The sequence below is a fragment of the Mycotypha africana genome (assembly GCF_025528875.1).
Source record: "Mycotypha africana strain NRRL 2978 chromosome Unknown BDF20scaffold_4, whole genome shotgun sequence".
Lineage (NCBI taxonomy): Eukaryota > Fungi > Mucoromycota > Mucoromycetes > Mucorales > Mycotyphaceae > Mycotypha > Mycotypha africana.
The window spans coordinates 1,632,360-1,648,723 of NW_026515728.1; the positions used below are offsets into that span (position 1 = coordinate 1,632,360).

A 16,364-nucleotide genomic window follows, 5' to 3' on the forward strand; every position below is an offset into this window, starting at 1 on the left:
AATTTGCGAAAAAGAGTATGGAAGGCCTATCTCGTAAAAGCACAGACATTATGGATTTTACATCGGAGGATCGAAAGAGAATAATGGCAAATAGCAGTAATAGTAGCAACACGGCAAGCAGTGGCGGGAATAGCAACAATCGTGGCTTTTTATCGCGATGGTGGTCGTCCAACAGCAACAACAATCCTTCTTTATCTCCGTCGAACATGAACGCTACTGGTTACAAAATAGGTAGAGACTAGAAAAGTCACTATGATAACAATAGAAGTATATCCTGTTGATCAGTGGTATGGAGGTTCGCTATTTTATTCCCTTTACAGACAACAAATTTGATTTTATCCCAACAATTTCTCTTCCGTTATATATTCTTATAAACATGCACACACAATTATTATATATAGTACAACAACGCCTGGTAGCTATTAAGTACAGAAATCGTTTTGTTTAACACAGAGTAGGAATTGTATACATCTTGAATAGTTTCTTTGCTTTCCTCATTTCTCTTGTATAGTGTAAATAAAAAAGAAACACTTTCTTTCAGCAGTTTAACATACTGATATAGTGTGCCAGGCTCAGGTATATCATTCTTATTTGCTTATAACGCCTCACTGTATCATCCGCTAGTTTCCTCTTACTGAAGATTCTCTTCATTTCGATACATTGGCTTCCTTTTTTTGGTTTTTTTTTTTTAACATTCGAGGTATATTATACATAGTTTATTTTCCATTTTCCTTAAATACCAGCCATATTGATATATTTGATGTGCATATAATCATCGATACCAAACTGTGAGCCTTCACGACCTAGACCAGACTCCTTCACACCACCGAAAGGAGTATAACAACTTGAGATGATACCTGTGTTGACACCCACCATACCACTTTCTAATTGTTCAGCCACACGCCAGCATCGGCCAACATCACGAGAAAAGAAGTAATTAGCTAGACCGAAAGGTGTGTCATTGGCCAAAGAAACAACTTCTTCTTCGGTTTCAAAGGGAAACAAGGCGGCGACAGGACCGAATGTTTCTTCAATTTGAATTTGCATATCAGATCGCATGTTGGAGAGAACAGTAGGTTCAAAAAAGTTACCGCCAGCATGTTTACCGCCAATAAGAACTTCGGCGCCCTTACTGACAGCATCTTCAACATGACTCTTCACCTTATCCACCCCCTTGGAATTGATTAATGGACCATGTGTAGTATCCTCGTCAAATCCGTGACCAATCTTGAAACTCTTGACTTTCTCAACAAGACGATCAGCGAATTCTTTATAGACGCTCTTTTGAACAAAGATACGGTTGGCGCAAACACAGGTTTGACCGGTGCCTCTGAACTTGCAAGCAACAATAGCTAATAGTTTCAATATGAATTAGTGAGATCTACTGTCTTTTTTTTTTTTTTTTTTTTTTTTTTTTTGTTTATCTTACCATCAACAGCAGTGGAAATATTGGCATCATCAAATACAATAAATGCTGCATTACCACCCAATTCCATAGAAACTTTCTTCATGGTGCCTGAAGATTGCGACATCAATAGCTTACCAACATTGGTCTATTTTTTTTTTTTGTAAGAGTAAAATTATTTCTTAGTTCCCTCCATTCATAAATACGAACAAAATTCCATGTTAACACTTACTGAGCCAGTGAAAGAAATCTTTTTGACAATGGGGTTTGTACAAAGTTCTTTACCAACATCAGCAACATGATTATGGGTAGGAATAATGTTAACTACACCAGCAGGGATGCCAACACGCTTAGCTAATTCAGCTAAAGCGAGAGCAGAGTAAGGGGTTTCAGCTCCAGGCTTAATAACAACTGTACAACCCGCAGCAAGAGCAGCACCCACTTTACGAGTAATCATAGCGGCAGGGAAGTCTATACAGATACATCATTGAGAAAAATGATGAGATTTCGCTCCCTCTACATGGAAAGAAAGATGCAAATGAGTTACTTACTCCAAGGAGTGATGATACCAACTACACCAACAGGTTGTTTGATGGTAACAAAGCGTTGACCGGGCAAATGGGAAGGAATAACAGTACCGTAAGTACGTACGGCTTCTTCGGCGAACCATTCGTAGAAGGAAGCAGCGTAGGTGATTTCGCCCTTGGCTTCAGTATAGGTTTTACCATTTTCCCAAGTCAAAATAGTAGCAAGATCTTCTTGATTATCCAGCATAGCACGGTACCATTTTAATAGAAGGTCATGACGTTCTTTCCCAGAGGTTTTGGACCATGTCTTGAAGGCATCGGAAGCGGCTTGGATAGCTTCTTTGGTTTCTTGGGTGCCCATATCAGGCAATTGACCAATCTCCTTATCAGTGGCAGGGTCGATAACGCTGAACCTTTCAGTGACACCTTTGTCAGTCCATTCGTTATTGATAAAGGCAGATTCCTTGAATAAGGTAGGATCCCTAAGCTAATACCATTTTGATCGATGAAGTATGTGGTTACAATATCGAGGGTTGAAGGAGATAGTATTCAACAGAATAGGACATTAGTAAGTTGATATTGCCATACAGATTTGATATTCTCATAATACACCGCAGATATAGCACGCGCTCTCATGCTCCATCTCTCTATCTCTATCACTTAACTCTAGTTTGAATTTCATTTACCTTGGGAATAGTGACGTTGGAAACCATTGTTCTACAAATCAATAAGGATTGAGGGCGGATAAACTTATGAACAGGAGTTGAGGTACGAGGATTGAAGCAAGTCTTTAGATATGAGTTCTTCTGCAAAGCAGATCTAAGCATTCCTTTGGAAAAAGAAAGAAGAGGAAGAGAGAAACTATGTGGAGTAAGTAAAAATTACGCCAAAACCGGACACTTTATTTTAGGTGCAGCTTCGTGTGAAAGGCGGGACTTTAAACCTTATTACTCAACTGTCAAGATTTTTAGTCATGCATCCAGATTTCCCCTTTTATCAAACGTGGCAATTGGATTGAAGGCGGTTTGTGAACAAGGACGTATTATGACTCTTTGCCGAGCAACAATCAGTACAGAAAAATATACATATGGCTTGCGCAAGTAGTTTGAAGAAGCAAAGAAAGTCCAACGTAAAACACTGATAATGATTTAATCATTACCTTATCAGCAGCCAATCAGGGCAAAATTTCTCGATATTGAAAAGAGGCATTAGTTATTTACTTGAAAGCCTATTCTAAGTGGATATTACGTGTTTACGTCCATTTCAGACAACTTGCAGTTTAATTTTAAGCTTACTTACAATTTTATTGGAACAATTGCGTTTAACTTATAATGATTTGGATCACCAGTTCATAAGGCCGATGTTCTTTCTATAAGTATTTTTCGCAGAGTGTTTCTGCTACCTAGTCCAACCTAGGCAATCATCAAGCATGATTATCTCATACGCTTTCTGAATTTGAAGCGATAATTCATCTCCCATCTGCAACGAATTGCGTTGGATATTACTTTTAATCCTTGATCAGCATTCTCAATAAGGTTCAAAAATGACGAGTAGGAGGGCATGAATAAAAGCTTGTGGCCACGCTTATTGATACCCTCTACAACTAATTTGCAATGGTAAATTCTATAAAAAATCCTTCTATATCGTGTTTATCCATTAGGTCTCTTCATTTTCTAGCGATGATTCGGTCTCCGGTCTGTAACGCATGTGAACCATGTAAGAAGTTTAAATTGAACAGTTATGAGTTTGAATGGTGCTTGCTGCTTTGCGGAGCAACGATATCAGCATAACATCAAATCAAATTTCCAATGTCTGCATATTTTAAACGTGACATTAACCACGTAAATCATATTGTTATAATAAATGTTGTTAAACGTAAGCTTTTGTTGCCAAATTTGAAAATCATATTTATGTTTCAATTTCTTCAACACCATTCTTCTATTCTTCTTTTCTCCCTCTTTATTACCTCTCGCTCAGTGCTATACGCATGTATAAGAGTATTATCATAAATAAAATCAATTCAGTGAAAGAAAGTACACCTAGAAGGAAAATCCGTTCGGTGAAGGCAGTGAGTTGTTGAGACATTAGTAACCTTGTTGTGCATTTATTCAGACCATACCAGATGTAAAGACTGTAATGAAATGGGTCACTTTAATAAAAGCTACCCGGAATGCAAATATTATAAAGCTGTATCCGCTGACAATGGTAAGTTGAGCATCAACCTGCTTTTAGTCACACAAGCTGAGTAACAGACCGTCTCATACTCATAGTTGGAAGTCGCAATAAAAAGAGAAAACAGAGTGAGAGTGTTAAAGCAGAGAAAAGGCAATGAAGAAGAAGAAGAAAACGGCATCACAAGCTGTAGAGTGTCCAAGTTGTGGGAATGATAACCATGCTTCCTCTCGTTCGCCTCTTTATTCTAATCACATACAATCAAAGGGGAGGCCATTTCATCTGCCCTTGGTCATAATTCTACTATTTTTGTAAGGAAGATTCCTCTCGACCGTGCCGTTTTGCCACAGTTTCGTGAAAAGTTCAAGGAAAAGGTCATTTCGTACTGCAAGGACATTAGAGCTATAGTGTTCCGCTGCCAACTATTTGCCAATGCCTATCTTGTTCATAACAAGAATGACATTCCTTCAAAAGTCTTCACACAGCAATTTTGGTATTCCATTGCGCAACTTATTACGGGTAAAAAGGTTAATCACAAGAAGGCGTTGAACGACAGCATCAAAACTTATTTTGATGACTTTAAGCAAAAGCATCCGACAATAGTAATTAGTCATGGCTTCACCAAAGGCTATAGTCATTATCTCAAAGAAGCTGCCAAGGAAATAAGCGTTTCATATACTAACTCCATTATTGAGCTTTTCGAGAAGCGAATGCTTAAATATCTAACCTATAAGCTACAAAACATGTTTGTTGTGGGTCTCCTTTCCACTACTCTAATTTCAATTTCTACCTTTTTAATTGCGTGTATTTGTGTTATTATCCATAGAACATGAAGAAGGTCGATGCGGCCAAAATATCAGAAGCATACTGCTACCAAGTAATTTGCAAAGGCGGACCCAAGTGGCTCGATAAAATCATCCTTAATAATGAAGACAAAAGCAAGATAGAGATGTTGTGTAAAAGCTTTGAAAAACTTGTGACGGAGAAGGTTACACTGCTTTCCTTATCGTCCGATCCCACGAAGTTTATCAAAGCCTTATGGCACATCCAATCCTCGTATGAAAAGGAACATGACGAACATGCAGCTTATGATGTCCGTAGATTACCATTACCCAAGCGCTTCTTCCCTTTCCCTTTACCTTCGCTCCATTGGCGTTTCATTACGATAAGCATCAATTCGCTCGTCCCATTCTTGTTTCCTGGTACGCCTCCTAAAGGCTATTTGAATCAACTCGAGAAGTTTCACCAAGTGTTCAGCTTCAAAACGATGGGAACCAAAAGGTAAACAGAAACAGTTTTGGCTGAAATACTGTCTTTGGTATATACTGACTTTCGTTTTTATGACAATAGTTTCAATGACCTTAAGACAAGCCAGGAAACATTATTCCGTAATATTGTCCGTTCAGATGGGTTCACTGTCGATTTTCTTTTCAGTAAGAAAGGGAAAGCAAAAGAAGAGAAGACCATCGAAAACCATCGGTTGACTTTGGAGGACTTCGATTTAGCCGATATCGAAGCTGGTTATAGGCCCTGCTTCATTGATCCCGGGAGAAAAGACGTCTTCACAGCAGCGATCGGGCTGGACGATGAAAAGCACCAAGTGCGAAGCTGCTCTACCAAAGAGTACTACCACATGACTGGTAGCATCAGATACTCTGCAAGGCTAGAGAAGCAGAAAGCGGGTAAAATTAAGGGCATCGAAATTGATATTCCAACTGCCAAGACAGGCTCCAAAGCCCAATATCGCTGCTATGCAGCATACATCTTACAGCACTTAGAAGACTTGTTTTCTTTCTACGGTGATGGCACTGCCGAAGATCGATTCCATTTGTACCAGGGACGAAAATGTGCTGTCGACAAAATGGTAAACATGCTTATCAATGACAGTACAAAGTATAATCTGGATCTCAGATTAAAGAGAGAGAAGAACAAAATAAGGTCTCCAAGAGGAAAAATAGAGGCAAGATGGCTTTAAAAAAACGACGGAAAAAAAAAGAAGAAAGAAGTATGAAAGAAGAGACATCAGAAATTAAGGTGGAATGGAAGACAAAAGACAGGTAAAGTTCATAAACGATAATCATCAACTACCTGTAGAAAGTAACATGCTTTTTATAATAGTGTATCAAGCGCCAAATGGAAACCCGAACCCTTCAATGTGGGTGATATAAAAAAAAGTGCCTCTCATCGTGTTCGGTAATGGCATGTTTGGTAAGGACAACGTCGCACTGAAAAGTCACCGATGCGGAACGGTAGGTGTTTTATGGCGCTTAAACAACGCGAAGCAGCCGGAGACCTGCTAGTACTAGAAATCGATGGATTCAAGACGTCTAAAATATGCTCGTGCTGTTCCAACGATACTTTGGAGAGGTTGAAAGGCGTACAGATCTACAGTATATCTGTTTGCAAGACTTGCCCTATACTGTGGAACCGAGATATCAACGCCTTAAAGAACATGATGAAGATCAGTAGTGCCATTTGGAAGAAGTTGGGAAGACCGACACGACCAAAAATATAAGACTCCCCCTACCTTCAACATCGCTGGAACGAATCCAGTTTGATTTTTACAGGTAAAAAGAACGAAAGCTTGTACTTTCTTCTGTTGTGCAAACTGTCTAACATTTACTCTTAACGGCTAATATTATATTGAAATCGTTTGAACATAATCTAATTATAGTCTAAAAATTATGTTTGTGTTGTCGAAATCTGAAGTTAATAAACTGTAGTCGGTTACAAAGCACAAATTTACATTCAATGGGATAATTTTTTAAAAGGAAAACATAATAGCGTACTGTTAAAAATATATGTCATAAAGCTCAAACGTCGTCTTCAACTTTTTTTTCGCATTTGTGAGGGTAGTTTGAGCCATGTATAGGTGCTAAACACATTTCGCAGGTGATTTTATGACTCGCAGGTGAATAGAGAGGAGTAAAATTTGCGTACATAGTAGGCGTTGGAGACAGTGTAGTGTTGTACTCCTCTACACCCTTATAAGTAGCGGGGAAGTCGTCGATATAAGTGGTTGCTGTGGATCGCTTGGTATCTCTCCTTGCAGTATTAGCAGTGGTAGTGCTGGTATTAGAAGCAAAGGTCGAGTCATTCAGTCGAAATGAGTTTTTGCCACTTATTTCTTTCTTATTGTGAACGACAACACTTTCCAGACTATGTCTTGCTGCAAAAGAAGAACATTTTTCAATATCATCCACATAAGAGCCCTTTTCATCATCTGAATCTTCTTCCTCTTCAGAGCTATCGGATTCGAGAATGTCTGCAACAACAGTCTGTTCAGCAGCAAGTTCATTCGTAGGAGAAGCTTGCGATTCTTTTTGCTTTGCACCACCACTTGATTTGAACTGCTTGATTAAGAGATAACTGGTAATCACCCCTATTCAGATAAGCCATTGTTAGCATATGTTTACAGTAATAGGAGAAGAGATGTGGGAAGCTGGATGTGCAATATCTTATTTAAAATGGTATTCACTTACAGTCAAAAGAGTACAAGTCAGCCGATAGCCCGCCCATTGCTCGTGCAGATATCAGAATGGCCGTGAGGATATTGGAGGCAATAACGCCGACTCTACGAGGTTGAAAAAGAAAAATGCCTATATATCAATAACCGAATGTGACAAATTCAGAATATAGACCAAAACGACGAAAAAGAAAAGGTCGTCCTTACGAGAAGATAATACCACCAGATAAAAGTGACTTATGCAAGTTATTTCCAAAAGCCTTATAGTGTCGATAAATAACCAGAACAAAAGCGAGAGTTAAAAAAGCATTACTTGCAATATCCAACCCTAATTTAGCTAATGCTGGCCATTCTACTATTTAAACAAGGTCTAAGGTTAATTACTTTTTGCGGGGGAATAGACAATAGAGACATTGAAAAGGCTTACAATTATACATCTAAGGATGTGTAAAAATGGTTAAACCTGGGTACAATCATTATAGATAAACGACAAATTATAGATTCCGTTCGCTTACCACACAGTTTCCTATGATGTCTTTATACGTAGGTACTTGTCCCCAAAGAGCGTAGACAATCGTCAAACCAATATAGCCAGTATTGATAATGGATCCAATCACGAGCAACCATGTCGAACGATCATAACAAATATACGCTTTGTATAGCAAAATAGTTTGAATACAGCAACCACCTAAATTTACCGCAATAATAGAGATCCAGAACCTCTGTTTTTAAAAAAAAAACATCGGATGAACATCAGTATATAGTTCAGCATTTACAATAGAAATGTAGGTATAGAGGCTTTTTACCACTTCACAGCTCACAGGCGTTAAAGGATTTAGGACACTACACGTTATCACGACAAAGGCAAGCACTGTCTCAAAAACAACGGCAAAATGTAGTCCTTTGCGTACTTTATATGCTAGTTCGGTAGCGGTCATAATCTGCCATACACAACAAGTCCAGCAAATGCCCATGTAGACAATGGTTGTGGCTGTATGTCTGAAATAAGCTTGTGATTCCTGGTTGAGGTCTTCATATTTGATATCTTCCACCCTTAGTGTTGTATTCATCGTTTATATAGATATAAGTTACAGAAAGTTTCAATAGATAAGGTAAGTTTATATAATTGATTTGAAATTTAATTCTGCTATAGAAGGATAAGAAGAAACAGTATCTTCAAAGACTAGAATATGTAATGTTAACGAATGAAAAAGAAAAATAATAGAACAGAACGAAGGTTCACTATTTATATTTCTCATTGTCAATGGAGTCTGAAACAAAGAGACGATGCCTACAAGAAGATGCAAGCAAGAGGTATTCTCCTTGATACACTTTTTTCAAATCCTAAAAAAAAAAAACCATAAGTAAACCCGCATCCATCATCCAGGTTGGAGAGAAAAGGCTGATCAACTCACTTTCTTTGAAATGTCTGAATTAAGAAAAATAAAAGAAGAAAGCAAGAAATAGACGCGAGTGATGATGATTAGTTATCTGAGGGAAGAGGGAATGGTTAATTGGCAGATTATTATACTGATCAATTTACACGCTTTGTCATTTTTCTATTGACAATTGCTGAACTAGAGTAAGAATAATGAATACAAACATTCATTATGGAGCTACAAGAGCATGAACCGAGAACTGCAAAGTGATCTTTATTCTGTCAAACGCATGGGAGGCAGCGAGTTTTACTTTCTTGATTTGGTGTGTAAATATGGAAGTCTTTTGTTGCTCAGAAAAGGCAATATTTCACGTCGATCAATTTCACAACAAAACGTTCCTATGCTATGCCCGTAGTTAACTGCACAACCTAAATAGGATTGAAGCAACTTTCTAGCGAGATAATCATGCAAAAGCACTGCACGACAGTGCGATAACTAGAAGCCCCTATAACAATGTTGGACAAGCGTTGTTAAGACTGTACATACGGAGCATTGCAATAGATGTTATTTTCCTTATGAAAACTACACTTTCAATTTGAAGGAGTAGTCTATCGTCCTGCAAGAAGGCAGACATGCCCTTTTCCATCCAGACACTAGTCTACGGTGCGAAACACAAGAGTATAGAAACAAAGAAAGGGATTTACGAGCACTTCGAATTCTTTTAGATAGAAAAAAAACCGCCTAAATTCGGTCCGGAGAAGCCAAAGAAATAGGAAGCCGATCGCTTCCGCAAGAGATCATAGTCGCTCAAAATTTCATTTGCGCACACCAAAACATATAGGAGTGGAATTTCGTTTAAATCTAAGAAGCTTTGGTGAACAATAAGCTTTCTCTCAAATCAGAATAAATCATGGTATGTACCAAGGCAAACCATCCATCAATAAGTGCATACATAGTCATTGTATCTAAGGAGGAAAAAGTCAAAAAACGATCAATCCATCCATTATGTATCAGCCACAACACATACTCTACACTCATCGTCAACACTTAAACAATCAGTCAGCATTAGAAATGTCACATTTTGAAGGGGAGGGGGATTGGCTGCATGTTAAGTGATAACTATATTTTGAGCGATTGTCAACCTACTGAAGACAGGAACAGTAGTAAACAACTTTCACTCGCAAAGAATTTGAAAAGTAGTATACGATCCAGATGCAGTGCTCAACTATTCATATCACCACAAACCTTACCCCGCTGCCGTATTACTGATCGGAAATCGTCCATTCAGTCTCTTTACAGCTTGCAGACTTGCAACCATTAGATTGAGAAATTGATAAGCTGCACTCCTGTTCATGATATATGACTATTGTACTTTATTGAGAAGGATGGCATGGCTAATTTCGTTCTTTATTTGACTTTTTTACTCACAATTTATGTATATGTTCTTTTATCCATTTTACGCAATTCCACTTATAGGCTGACGCTGCTGTTACTATCAGAACTCGCAAGTTCCTTACCAACCGTTTACTCTCCCGTAAGCAAATGGTCGTCGATGTCATTCATCCTGGCCTCCCCAACGTCAGCAAGGACGAACTTCGCGAAAAGATCGGCAAGATGTACAAGTCTGATAAGGAAGTTGTTTCTGTCTTTGGTCTCAAGACTCAATTCGGTGGCGGAAAGACTACTGGTTTCGCTTTGATCTACGACAACCTTGAAGCCATGAAGAAGTTCGAACCCAAGCACCGTCTTGTTCGTTACGGTATGGCTGAAGCTCCTAAGGGTGGTCGTAAGCAACGCAAGGAAAAGAAGAACCGTGAAAAGAAGTTCCGTGGTGTCAGAAAGTCCAAGAAGCCCAGAAAGGAATAAACGGATCACCATCATTATTAGTAGTAATATTGATTGTATATTTTCCTCTGCAAAATTTTCGCGCATGCAAGCAAAAAAAGATGACCATTTTGGTTCTTTATTTGTTCAAGCAGGAAAAGAAATGAAAACACATTCTTTTACACGCATATTCTTTCTTTTTTTGATTAAAATGATTGTTCAAAACTACTTTTACAGTAATAGTATTAAGTTGGGGAGCATGAAATTGTACGTATATACTTCAAATGGATGAACATCAAAAGTATTTTTGTATGTATGAAGGAATATTGTTATTGAATGGAATCGTCTTTCGTATTTGAGTGAGGTTTAGAAGGTGTGTTATTCTACCTCTCGGACGAAAACGTTAAGTTAGGACTCAATTAGATTGATATTTCAGTATACGATGCATGACGTGGACAAGCGACCCTATCTTTTTAATGATATTGTCATCTTGCGGTAGTTTTTCGAATTGGACTTTTTAATTTTCCTTAGAATCGTATTGAATTCTTTAAGAACAAGGTGTTTTTTAATGAAAGTGAAGAAAAAAGTAAAATAAAGCTAAAAGTTTGCCTTTGGATAAATGCTTATAAGGAAATAATAATATAAGCGCTTTTATGCTCTTTGTTCACCATTATTTTTCTCAATAGTACAACATATAACTCTCTCATCAAAAAAAAAAACACATGAAGTTTGTAGCATACAATCTGATCCTAACGGTGGCAGCAGTCTTTGTCAGGGGCGTTCATTCCTCAAAGTTAGTAGCTATTCCTTTCACGGGAGTTCGACATCGACGAGGCACTGGTTTAGCGGCCTCTGCTGTAAACGTTCCGCTTGAGAATATTGATGTGGCTTACTTAATCGACATAGAAATTGGAACACCTCCTCAACCCTTCACTTTGCTCTTGGACACAGGCTCATCTACCACTTGGGTTCCTGAGAAAAATTGCGGTAGGTTATGCGGCTACCCTAGCAACACATATGATTCCGCCGCTTCTTCCACCTTTAACGAAAGTGCGATGCAGAACTTGCCGTTTGGTATTCGCTATGGACGAGGATTTGCTCAAGGTTATTATGCTCAGGATACCTTAACGGTACATGGTGTGCCTGTACCCCGCGCTGTAAGTAAACATTGCTGTTTGATCTTTGGAATTCAAGAGTAACGACGAACTGTGCATAGAAATTTGCGATATCTGATTCTAATGATGGAGAATTGACCGCTGCGGGAGCTGGTAAAACCCAAAAAAAAGAGAATTTTGTTATTGGAAAAACTGTACTACTCTAACACTATGAACTTGCTCTATTTACCAGACGGTATTCTTGGTATGGGACCAGATAGCCTAAGTCGGTACAATAATCCTGATGATGTAGTCGTCCCTACACTTGCTACAACAATGTATGAAGACGGCATTATAGACGAGAATGTGTTTTCCATTTACTTCAAGCCTATCGATTATGATGATACCACTATTGAGCAACAAAGACGAGTCAATGGAGCGATCGTCTTCGGGGGCGGTAAGAATACGTAATGGATGAGGACGAGTGATTTTTATTCATACGAGATATACTTGTAGTCGAACCTGAATTGATCGCTGGTGACGTAAAATACATGCCTATCACACAACATTTTGACTTCTCGGTAAGAGCTACATAATATTGGGAGCCATAACATGAGAAAGTTACTCAAACCTACTGCTTCTGCGTTTCCCTTCAAAAAGGATTTTTGGGCAGTTAATGTCGATTCTATCGCTGTTGGAAATGGCTATCGTCAAAACTACGAAGCAGAGGAAATGGTGGCTCTGGTTGATACAGGTCAGTACGAGTATTCAATTTTCAATTATGATTTAATCTTAAATAACCAGCGTTTTGACTTGTTCGTAAAGGCTCGACATTAATTTACCTACCTACCAACATCATATCGCAAATCTTCTCAGACATTCGTGATGCCAATGTTGATGCTAATGGTCAATACATTGTTCCTTGTCAGACAGAGCTATTACCAGACATCAACTTCACTATTGGAGGTAGTAACTTTACTCTTACACCCGAGAATTATTTGATTACAGAAGGCCCTGTAAGTCTAGAGTCTAACCTTTAAAGAGCAGCAGTAAGAGATGCTAACCTTCTTTCGCACCATTACTTTATCTAGCTAGCAGCATTTTCAAATGATTTCTGTTATACCTATTTGACAGAAAGCCCAAACTATATTGATATTATTCTTGGCTATGGATTTTTGCAACATTATGTTTCTGTCTATGATAATCAACTTCACCGAGTGGGTCTAGCCAAGAGAATGGAATAAGCATCTTGATACTTTTTTTTCACCACAGCTGATCCAACCCTCAATACAATTCAGTATTATTTATTTTATGCTGAAAAAGATAGAATAAAAGCTCTTCTCACACACTATTTTTACACTTCTTTCTAAATGGTATTTTTATAAATTGATACAGCCTTTATATGAGTATTTCTAGTTGAAATACATGTACTCGCCCTTGCCGTTGTGATTCATTAGCTTCTTATATGCTATATTGCCTTTTTGAGAAAAAACGTAGCAATGGACATTTTTACAACTCTCAGATACCTCATCTGTAGTGCTCTCATTGTCAAAGTATATATTTCAGCGGAAAACCAACGACTGGACTTTTATTAGCTTCAAAATATTGATTGCTGCTGAAAGTGTGTGTTTGTAGCTTAAAAGTTTTACATGTCAATTTCAATATCGCTCGTATATTCAATTAAAGAAGAAGTTGTTTGATTAACAGCAATTCATCCATTTTATAGATATGCATTCTTGACTTGTTCTACTTATTGCCTCCTACTGTGTTTTATTATTTCTCCCTTACCTCATTTCCCCATTGCAATACCGCTTTCTGTGTCTTTATCATCATCTAATTTATGTCCAGGCTCTCTTGCACATGAAAGAATCCCCTTCCCTAACAGAAATTTCATATACATATTATCATGCTTCTAAACATAAAACGTAGTATTTATAAACAATAGTTTCTGAAAAGAGAAAGGGAGGAATCCAATTTCCTCTTGTCAAGGAAAGCATCAATAGTTATCGCTTCCTTTATTACATTTATGGCCTTTTACTGAAGTTCACTTGGAGGTACTTATCGACTTTTGAATAATACAAACATTTCTAGTTCTGATGGCTTCATCTCTGAAACAAAACAATTGATATTCGGTTTGTATTGGAGTTGCTTTCGCTTTGGTATCATCAGGTTTAGGCATCGTGTGTATGCGAAATATTGGGAAAGGTTTCAAGCCCTCCTTCATTCAAAGAGGAAGAACAAAAGCCAGAATCGAACTGATGAAGAACTCATTGAGAAGAAATGGCCACAAGAGTTGGGAAATGGATGCTGTTTACAGCTTTTTAGTTCTCCAGAAAGCTATCATTATAACCGCCCGTTGAATTTCAACTCTCGAAATGGCTTTGCCTTTTTTTTACAAAAAAGTCCTTCTTTTTAAGCCCTTTTTCAGACTCCTTGAGCTACACATCACAGTGTTCTTATTCGTTGTTTTTCTCGGAAAAGCCGAGGAAAGTGGAAGAATAGGATAGCAACAAATTAGCAGTAAATGGTCGGAGCAAACAGTGAATGAATCCGATTTGAATCAAGGATGAAGGAAATAGCATAGTAATACCATTGCAATTTGAGAAAATGTGCCTGAGTCTTCTCTGCAAAACTGTATTTTTGGCAGTAGTTGAAGCGCAAGAAAGGGGTTATACCATCAAATTTGTTCTAAATCAAAAAAAAAGGTAAAAACTTCAAACTGAGATTGTTGCTGACAACCGAAAATGGTGATTCATGTTCTTTTTGTATTGATCCAATGCTAAAGTGCTGAAAATATCTCAACATAACCGTAATATAACCAAAACAGCAACATTCTATGTATACTATTTTGATGGAAATTCATTTGATTAGCATCCTTTTTTATTAATGAAAGTAAGTGTACTATAGGAGGGTTCGCTGTGAGGTAAGATCTACTTAGTATTACTGTTGAATGAGATTCGATGCTGCAGATGAAGGCTGTGATTTGTCAAACCAAAGCTTCACGGATTTGTCTTGGTCAATAGAACCCGACGCAATAATATTCATCGTAGGATGACAAGCAATGCAAAGAACGACATCTGAATGTCCCTCTAGCTTCTGCACTATCTCTTTTGTCTGTAAATTCCAAATATAAATACAATGATCTTCACTTCCACTCACGATCCATTTGCCACCTGTCACACTGAAACTGGCAAAAATGCAATATTTGTTGTTTTCGTGTCCTTGATACGTTTTAAGACATCGACCGTTGTGGTAATTCCATAGCCGTAAAGTATTGTCTAATGTGGAGGAAAGGATATATTTACCGTTGGGTGAGAATTTGACAAAGGACACAGGTGGGTTGTCATCATCAACCAGTGTCTTTAGACATTGTCCGCTGGCTGTGTCCCAAATACGAATCACGCCGTCATGACTACAGCTCACAATCATCGTACCGTCCCTGTTGAAATGCACGGCTGACACAGGGTCTGAATGCGCCTGTAACGTTTTCATACATTTGCCTTTTTTCACATCCCAGATTTTAATATTTTCATCGAACGATCCAGAAACGATTAAGTTTGATTGAGGATTGTAATTCACACAAAAGACATAATTTGTATGACCTTTCAGCACTTTGACAGTATCGCGCTACAAATTAAAAAGTTGAAAAGAGAAAGAGAGAGATGAGGAACTTGTTTCGCTAAAATAAGGCGAGCGGGTTTGGATAGGCTATGTCAAGGCTTACAGTGGCTAAACTCCAAATACGAATGGTCCTGTCGTCTGATGCTGAACATAGATTTTGTGAATCAGAAGACCAAGCAACGTCTGAAATACCTTGTGTATGTCCTTCTAATGTGGCTTCATATTTTCCATCTAAAGCGTGCCAGATTTTGATCGTTTTATCGGCAGCTGATATGTTTTCCCAATGCCAATAAATTATTCAACTTCCAGTTAAAGTAGTGTCAAATCAAAGAGAATGAAAAGAGAGAACTTACAGCAACTGGCTAACCATTTGCCATCAGGTGAGAATTTAACACTGGAAACTGACATACGGTGACCGACTAACGAATATTTTAATTCATATTGTGGTTTACGTTGTTCTGGACGGGGTTTTGGTGGTTGTTGCGGTTGTTGTGTTGGTGTTGATGTCGATTGTTGTTGTTGTTGCTGTGCATCTGTTTCTTGTCGTTTTATAGCTGGTTCGGGGGCTGCACCATTAGCATCTTCTTCGCGTGGTCTCTTTGCAACATCATTTTCACTGTGTGAATCCACTGCCAAAACAGAAGGCAGAAACGAAAAAGTTAGTCCCTTTCTTGATACAAATTCAATATACTTTGTGTTCTTTTCTAAATAATTACTTGTATTTGTTCAATAATAAATAATTTCTTTGCCAAACACCAAACCACGATTGTGAAAAACTTTGATTTTTGAAATGGTTATTCAATGGTAACAAAAATTCCTGCCACTACTTTGGTAATTTTTTTTTTTTTTTCTCAATAAAAAAAAATGAAACCACCT

General features: G+C 38.0%; 8 protein-coding genes across 8 annotated transcripts; 4 read left to right on the forward strand and 4 right to left on the reverse strand.

Moving 5' to 3' along the window:
- Nucleotides 1–732: 732 nt before the first annotated feature.
- BDF20DRAFT_912414 (Aldehyde/histidinol dehydrogenase) lies at nucleotides 733–2,645 on the reverse strand (the record flags this gene model as incomplete). The annotated part of the gene is made up of 5 exons (XM_053083953.1): nucleotides 733–1,352; nucleotides 1,430–1,553; nucleotides 1,638–1,876; nucleotides 1,957–2,419; nucleotides 2,619–2,645. 5 exons carry the CDS (start codon nucleotides 2,643–2,645, stop codon nucleotides 733–735), a joined length of 1,473 nt encoding a protein of 490 aa, XP_052937444.1.
- Nucleotides 2,646–4,415: 1,770 nt separating this feature from the next.
- BDF20DRAFT_817930 (uncharacterized protein) lies at nucleotides 4,416–5,389 on the forward strand (the record flags this gene model as incomplete). The annotated part of the gene is made up of 2 exons (XM_053077304.1): nucleotides 4,416–4,856; nucleotides 4,931–5,389. Coding segments are annotated over 2 exons (900 nt in total), but the record flags the coding sequence as incomplete, so codon positions are not given.
- On the forward strand, nucleotides 5,252–6,079 carry BDF20DRAFT_973409 (uncharacterized protein; the record flags this gene model as incomplete). The annotated part of the gene is made up of 2 exons (XM_053085047.1): nucleotides 5,252–5,385; nucleotides 5,455–6,079. The coding sequence occupies exons 1-2, from the start codon at nucleotides 5,372–5,374 to the stop codon at nucleotides 6,077–6,079; spliced, it is 639 nt and encodes a 212-aa protein (XP_052937446.1). The 5' UTR covers nucleotides 5,252–5,371.
- A 742-nt stretch (nucleotides 6,080–6,821) lies between these two features.
- On the reverse strand, nucleotides 6,822–8,052 carry BDF20DRAFT_458316 (uncharacterized protein). The gene is made up of 3 exons (XM_053075495.1): nucleotides 7,778–8,052; nucleotides 7,587–7,678; nucleotides 6,822–7,486 (listed from the first exon to the last, which is right to left on the reverse strand). The coding sequence occupies exons 2-3, from the start codon at nucleotides 7,621–7,623 to the stop codon at nucleotides 6,918–6,920; spliced, it is 606 nt and encodes a 201-aa protein (XP_052937447.1). The 5' UTR covers nucleotides 7,624–7,678; nucleotides 7,778–8,052; the 3' UTR covers nucleotides 6,822–6,917.
- On the reverse strand, nucleotides 7,544–8,825 carry BDF20DRAFT_458314 (uncharacterized protein). Its single transcript, XM_053075494.1, has 5 exons — nucleotides 8,377–8,825; nucleotides 8,086–8,292; nucleotides 7,998–8,007; nucleotides 7,778–7,925; nucleotides 7,544–7,703 (listed from the first exon to the last, which is right to left on the reverse strand). Exons 1-5 carry the CDS (start codon nucleotides 8,638–8,640, stop codon nucleotides 7,679–7,681), a joined length of 654 nt encoding a protein of 217 aa, XP_052937448.1. The 5' UTR covers nucleotides 8,641–8,825; the 3' UTR covers nucleotides 7,544–7,678.
- Nucleotides 8,826–9,785: 960 nt separating this feature from the next.
- On the forward strand, nucleotides 9,786–11,029 carry BDF20DRAFT_865689 (ribosomal protein L23/L15e core domain-containing protein). The gene is made up of 2 exons (XM_053080809.1): nucleotides 9,786–9,862; nucleotides 10,426–11,029. The coding sequence occupies exons 1-2, from the start codon at nucleotides 9,860–9,862 to the stop codon at nucleotides 10,813–10,815; spliced, it is 393 nt and encodes a 130-aa protein (XP_052937449.1). The 5' UTR covers nucleotides 9,786–9,859; the 3' UTR covers nucleotides 10,816–11,029.
- A 466-nt stretch (nucleotides 11,030–11,495) lies between these two features.
- On the forward strand, nucleotides 11,496–12,338 carry BDF20DRAFT_818475 (aspartic peptidase domain-containing protein; the record flags this gene model as incomplete). The annotated part of the gene is made up of 3 exons (XM_053077371.1): nucleotides 11,496–11,930; nucleotides 11,990–12,041; nucleotides 12,121–12,338. 3 exons carry the CDS (start codon nucleotides 11,496–11,498, stop codon nucleotides 12,336–12,338), a joined length of 705 nt encoding a protein of 234 aa, XP_052937450.1.
- A 2,111-nt stretch (nucleotides 12,339–14,449) lies between these two features.
- Nucleotides 14,450–15,998, reverse strand: BDF20DRAFT_458320 (uncharacterized protein). The gene is made up of 3 exons (XM_053075496.1): nucleotides 15,842–15,998; nucleotides 15,592–15,755; nucleotides 14,450–15,494 (listed from the first exon to the last, which is right to left on the reverse strand). Exons 1-3 carry the CDS (start codon nucleotides 15,894–15,896, stop codon nucleotides 14,808–14,810), a joined length of 906 nt encoding a protein of 301 aa, XP_052937451.1. The 5' UTR covers nucleotides 15,897–15,998; the 3' UTR covers nucleotides 14,450–14,807.
- Nucleotides 15,999–16,364: the final 366 nt, after the last annotated feature.